This window comes from Chrysochloris asiatica, unplaced genomic scaffold, assembly GCF_000296735.1.
Source record: "Chrysochloris asiatica unplaced genomic scaffold, ChrAsi1.0 scaffold00192, whole genome shotgun sequence".
In the NCBI taxonomy this organism is placed as follows: Eukaryota; Metazoa; Chordata; class Mammalia; order Afrosoricida; family Chrysochloridae; genus Chrysochloris; species Chrysochloris asiatica.
In genome coordinates, this window is record NW_006408710.1 from 173558 (window position 1) to 180633 (window position 7076).

Genomic DNA, 7076 nt, shown 5'->3' on the forward strand with positions numbered 1-7076 from the left:
GGAAGATAATATTATCTGCCCCAAAGTTTTCTTGTGAGAAGTAAATTAATTCACTCATATAAGGCACTTATAGCTGGTCAGAACATGGGAAGCCATTGTGTTAGTTCATATTATTTTGACTCCAATTTCCTGTGTTCAAAGTAGACTTAATCGCTTTGTTCAGCCATAACAATAGGGTATCTTCCAACACATCCATGAGATTTTCTATCTATATGTTTTTATGTTTTGTCTTGTTTTGCTGTTTGGCTTATTGTTTGTATGGTTGTTGTGAGATTAAAAGGAAAACTCTCTTTTACAAAGTGTAGAGTTAATCTCATCCTTGAGTTCCTCGCACCTTTAAAAGGTAAATCTTGTTTGGTCTATTTATTTTCTTTAGTTTCCAATTTCCATTTCCTATCCTACTTTCATTCCCTTTTCCAATGTCTACTGGCAACCTTCTCGTTGTATTTGATGGAGTCCTTTCCTCATCTCATAATTGCTTTCCTGGGTGTTTTAGAAAAATGTGTATTGTATTTTACATTAATAAATATAATTAATTTTGTGCTGCACTTCTCATCTTTTTCTTTAATTTTTTTTTCTTTTTATATTGACATTGTAGTAGTACGATCACTCTATGTTGCTAGGTGGATATCAATCCATCGTTTCTGATTTTTTCATAGTATTCTATTATCTACATCAATCAAAATGTATTTTCTAACACTCTACTACAACAATCTAGATTATGATAAACATACTTATTCATATAAGTACCTTCATGGACTGAGCAAGAATTTTCTTAGCATAAGTATCCAGGAGCAGAATTAATTAATGATGGGCTATTCCTGCCTCTCGAGTGAATTCTGACTCATAGCAACACTGTGGGACAGAACACAACTTTCCAAAATGGCTTCCAAGGCTGTAACTCTTTCAGGAAGACGACTATCCCAACTTCCTGCCATGGAGTGGTTGGTGGGTTCAAATTGTCAACCTTTAGGTGAGCACCTGTGCTGAAACTCTGTGTAAACTGGGCTTCATAGAATATTACTTGTTGTTGTTAAGGGCTGTTGAATCAGTTCTGACTCAGTGACCTTGTATAGGGTTTCCAAGAATCAGTTGGTGGATTAGAACTGCTGACCTTGCAGTCTAAACTGGTTGGAAACCTAAAGTCAGTGGTTCAAATCCACCAGACGCTCCTTGGAAACCCTATCCAGGGTCACTATGAGTTGGAACTGACTCAACAGCACTTAACAACAATATATTGCTCACCAAAATGATTGGATAATTCTCTGTCCCATCAGCAGTACATGAAAACTATTTTAACTTCATTGTTGCTGTTGTTAAATGCTGACCCATAGTGACCCTTTATAGAGTTTCAAAGGCATAGCTGGTGAGCTTGAACCACCGACGTTGTGGTTCAAACCAACTTTGCAGTCCAACACATTGGCCCACAGTGCCACACCAGAACTCCTTAACCTCATTCGAATATTTAATTGTACTAAGTATTGTGGGGACAACACTAGACATTCTGAAACTTAGTAAATTTTGTCTGGCCAGTAAGAGGCAAATGACATCTCATAATTGCTTTAATTTTTTTCCTTTCAATATTAATGAGAAAGTTTCTGGAAAAATTCCATTATCTTTTAATTTCATTTTTCCACAAATTTTTGAAACCCCCTCCTATATATGTATATTCATCTTTTGGGCTTGCTTATTTTCTAGACATGCAACGGAAACATCTGTTATAACTTTTTGTTTGATCGCATCATGTTTTCTATTTCAGATCTTCACATGTGCGTCCTTTACCTCTTTTTACAAATAAACAAGTCAAAATGAGCAAGAGACACATCAGTGTGGGTCAGCAAACATGGGCCCTTCTCTGCAAGAATTTTCTTAAAAAATGGAGGATGAAAAGAGAGACCTCGTTGGTAAGATCCAGAACACATACCTTCTCAAATTTGGAATAAGAAAGTAGATGTTTTCGTGTATGTAAATATGCTATCATAATTATTTAATGCTTGTGTATTTTTAATTAGCAGGCCAGGTTTTTTGTTTTTGTTTTAGCTCTATCACCTGATATTATTGCAAATAAGACCGCTATAATTACATATTATTATCTTTTGTCTTAATGGGAGTGTAATTTTTTAAATTCACATTCAGAAGCTGTGAAGAATAAAGTAACTTCTATATATCACAAAGGTAACAATTCTTAACATCTAAAGTCATTTGAATTTCATGAAAACATAGGTCCTGAAGTTCAGGGCCAATGTTAAAGAAAGACACAGAATTTAATCCAGAATTAATCCTGAAAGAAGTCCCAAAAGTAATACAGACTCACAAGACAAATTGAGGCAGATTTACACAAGCGCGCTATGGATGCAGACAATGTCAATTTCAAAGACATGCGGAGCATTCAAACCAACAGAAAAATATAACGGCAATTTGAACATTTATTCTGCTCATAAAAGCTACTATGTTAGTTATTTTCTTCTGATTTTAAGAATACATTTGTTCTCTTTTACATAAAATAGAGAATAAAATCATTCATAGAATATCTATGTTCATCAACTTTTATCAATATTGTGTGGGTGCATATATGTGGTGGTGGGGTTGTATGCCGTGGAGTTGGTTCCAATTCATAGCGACCCTGTACAGGGTTTCTGAGGCTGTAAATCTTTATGGGAGCAGAAAGCCTCATCTTTCACCTGCAGAACAGCTGGTAGTTTTGAATTGCTGACCTTGCGATTTGCAGCCTGATTCATAACCACTACGCTACCAGAGCTCCTTGTGCATTTATGTAGGTCTTTTTATTCACCAAACAAGAATTGAACATCTGTATTGTGCTGGGCACAGTTCCAGATGCTGAGAATTGACAGTGAATTAAGTAGACAAACATCCCTGCCTTCATGGAACAAGGATTTTATAAATACAAGTATGTAAGATGGCATTCCTACCCCATGTGGATATTTTGCTTCCAATCATTTAACTCTCATTTGTAATGGTTCTAGACACACACACACACACAGAGAGGGTCATATGGGAAATGCAACACGTACCTCCTTTAAAAGCTGTATGTTTAGAATGATGTTAATTTTATAAGTGCATTCCTATCGCTGCAAATGCATTCTGTTGTTTTCAATTCCAGAATATTGTCAGTGATGAGCAATGTCTAGGGACAATCTTCTTTCACAAGCAGGCAGCAGAAGATAAAATCAGATCCTGTTCTGTTGATGGGAGCTGTTTATTTCATGCCATCTAATACCGCGGGAGAAAGATGAGGCTTTCTGCTCCCGTAAAGATTTGCAGCCTCTGAAACCCTGTACAGGGTGGCTATGAGTCAGAACTGACTCCACGGCACATAACAACAACAATACTTCTTTATCATTGTCTCTGAGCCGCAAGTTCAGCAGTTCAAATCCAGAACCTTATACATGGGTCACTATGCATCCGAACTGACTGGAGGGTACTTATCAAAAATCAAGAAATAAGCCATTAGGTCATTCAAAAAAGTAATCTAATCTTTCTCTGATTTGTCTTAAATTATGACCAACTCAGATTCCCAATTATAGTCAGAGTTGTTGCTTCAACTTTGCTTGACAACTTTGCATATTTCAAAATGGGTTCAAGGGCGGAAGAGATTTCAAACATTACAAACTTGAAAGAAGGTAAACACAATCTAGACTAAACAGACTTGAGTGTTCTAAGTTAGTTGTGGGTGATGACTCTGCAGGTGAGCGCCCACTGATTGGTTTTATTTCTCTCCCGTTGCTATATAGGAATGGGTTTTCTCATTTCTTCTGGTACTGTTTGTTTATCTGTTTTCCTCAAATTTGCATCACTACGTTAATGATTTTCATCAAATGTCTGCCATGGATCTGGGACGAGTCGATAGTTTTAATGATTCTGATTACGTTGTTGCATTTGCACCCAAATCCGAAGCAACCCAGGAGATAATGAACAAAGTGGCTTCAGCCTCATTCATGAAAGGTATGTTCTCTAACATCCCATGAGGATTTCCTGTTCACAAAATGTACACATTCATTTTGGGATTTTCTTGATAAAATGCATTAAATGTTCAAGTTTACAGATTTTATTAATTGCATTAATATGTATGAGGTTACTTTATCTGAGGAAGTTTCATTCTGAAAGGGCTACCACCGTTATGTTGTTGTTGTTGATGCAGTTGAGTCAGTTCAGACTCATGGCGCCTCTATGAACAACAGAACAAAGCACTCCCAGGTCCTGCACTATCCTCACAATTGTTGTCATGTTTGAGCCATTGTTGCTGCCACTGTGTCAATCAGTCTCATCGAGGGTCATCCTCATATATGATAACCCTCCACTTTGCAAATTTAACATTATACATCACCATGTTATTATTATTATTAAGTGCCTTTGAGTCAGCTCCAACTTATAGCAACCTTGTATAGGGTTTTTGAGGAGCTGCTAGTGGATTGAACTGCCAACTTTGGGGTTAGCAGTCCAGGGCTTAGCCTATAGGGTCACACCAAGATCCATTATATTATTATCAGAAAGAGAGCCCCACTGCTGTCAAGTGGATTCCAATTCATAGACACCCTGTAAGAAAGGATACGATTGTTCCTTTGAGTTTCCAAAACTGAAATCTTTACAGGTTCAGACACCCTCGTAGTCCAGAGTTATTCAAATGTAAGTCAATAAGAAGTTTCTTGAAAGATTAGCTAGTGGTGACAGCATAGTTTATTTAAAAAAAAAAGAAAAATCAAATACTTAGAAATGGAACAATTAGACAGTGATTCTAAAACCCCAAGGACAATATTTACAACAAAACTAGGTCCCAATGCATCTCTCTGAACCCCAAAATACAAAGGTGTAGAAAAATAATCATTACTAGTCCTAAGACCAGCATGACATCATCCTTGGGATGGAGACAGCAATGGGACATCTGATGGACCTGAGACAGATGACCTCCTCCTCCCCTCTATTATTAATGAGCAGTCAGTGGAAAGTAAAGAAGGCCATTTAGAGACCTGCAACTAAAACTGTTCTCAGTGAGTATATCGGTAGTTGATAGTGACATATTAGGATGCTATTCTCAGGCTGTTATGTGCGTCATGTAAGATAAAGCAGCCCGATTCATAACCACTATGCTGTCTGAGCTCCTTGTAAGAGTATGAATATTATCCTATCACTGACATCATTGTATTCAAGATAGAGCTTGGTATATATATATAATTTTTTTTTTTTTTTATGGACAAGGAAGACCAGTTAATACCACTATTATTCAAATTTACACACAAACCACTAAAGCCAATGATGATGAAATTGAAGAATTCTATCAACTTCCTCAATCTGAAATTGATTAGCAACTATGTAATCGTCTACTTCTGTTACTCTGTGCCTTTGAAGCCCAGAAATGTCAGTATGGAAGAAAGGAGATACAGAGATTTAGAACAGAAAATGTATAGATTTTCAGATTCTGAAACATCATCTCGTTCCAAAAAATTTGGCAACCATTAGGAACTAGTAGATTGAATCAGCAACCAAATTGAAAAGACTCCCAATGACCAAGTTGGCTCAAATTGGGCTTCATTAAGGCTAATAACCCACCACTTGACTGTCAGTTCTTCATACTGTCATGGCTTACATGTTGATGTGATTCTGGAAGCTTTGTCAAGGGTATCTTAAATATCAGCAGGGTCACCCATGGTGGACAGATTTCAGCTGAGTTTCCAGACGAAGACAGACTAGGAAGAAGAAATGGACTACTTCTGAATGTTTAGTCACTGAAAACCTTACAAATAGCAGCAGAACACTGTCAGCACTGGGATATTGAATATTGAAACATGATGAAGAGCACCAGAATATTGCCAGATATAGTACGGGAAGATGAGCCCGTCAGGTGAGAAGGCATCCAAAATATGACTGGGGAAGAGCTGCCCTCTTCATGTCAAAGGAGAGTTGACCATGATGACATGAATGGATAAAGCATTCAGGCCCTTCATTGGCTGATGCAGCACAACTCAAAATGAAGAGAAACAGCTGTAAACATCCATTAATAATTGGAACACGAACTGTATGAAGTATGAATCTAGGAAAGTTTGAAATTGTCAAAAATGAAAAGGAACGCATAAACATTGATATCTTAGGCATTAGTGAGCTGAAATGGACTGGTATTAACCATTTTGAGTCTGACAATCACATAGTTTACTATACCAGAAATGGCAAATTGAAGAGGAATGATGTCCCATTCATCATCAAAAGAACATACCGAGATCTGTTTTGAAGTATAATGTGTGTGATAGGACAATATCCATGCACCTACAGGGAAGACCAGTTAATACCACTATTATTAAAATTTATGCATCAACCACTAAAGTTAGTGAGGACGAAATTGAAGAATTCTACCAACTTCTTCAGTCTGAAATTGATCAAACATGAACTCAAGATGTATTTACTGATAATTATTTACAAGATGTATTTACAAGATAATTACTGATGATTGGAATGCAACGGTTGTAAACAAGGAGGAAGGATCAGTAATTGGAATATATGGCCTTGGTGATAGAAATGCTGGGGATCACATGATAGAATTTTGCAAGACCAGTGATTTCTTCATTGTAAATACTTTTTAAACAACATAAAAGATAACTATAGAGTCCTGGTGTGGCTCTGTAGGCTAATGCGTCAGACTGCAAAGTCATTTGAACTGCAAGGTTGGTGGTTCAAGCTCACCAGTTGCTCCTCAGAAGCCCTATACAGGGTCGCTATGGATCAGAATCAACTCAATGGCACTTAACTACAACTACTATAGAACAAACAAGATGGCGGATCTGGTAGAAGTGCAATGAGGAGCTCCGTCAGCAACAACACAGAATACCAGACCAAGCAGGCTCAGGCTTACCCCCAGAACTCTGAACCACATATAAAGGAATATTTAGAAGGTTGGGAGGCTTATAGCCAGGAGAATTTGTAGCAGAAACAAGAAATCCAGTGCTTTCTAATTCAAGATACTCAGTCGCTCCCAGAGTCACCATCTTGGGAAAGACTAAGCAGGGGAAGGACGTGGGACAGAACTTCAGAGATAAATGTGTGGACATTCTTTTTTTTTTTTTTTTTTT

General features: G+C 37.3%; 1 protein-coding gene across 1 annotated transcript in view; it reads left to right on the top strand.

The window, feature by feature from the left end:
- Positions 1 to 1808: 1808 nt before the first annotated feature.
- The window catches only part of ABCA9 (ATP-binding cassette, sub-family A (ABC1), member 9), a 146321-nt gene continuing 141053 nt past the window's right edge, over positions 1809 to 7076 (top strand). Inside the window, 2 exon segments of the mRNA XM_006878387.1 lie at positions 1809 to 1904; positions 3753 to 3963. Coding sequence (XP_006878449.1) covers positions 1809 to 1904; positions 3753 to 3963 — 307 coding nt within the window.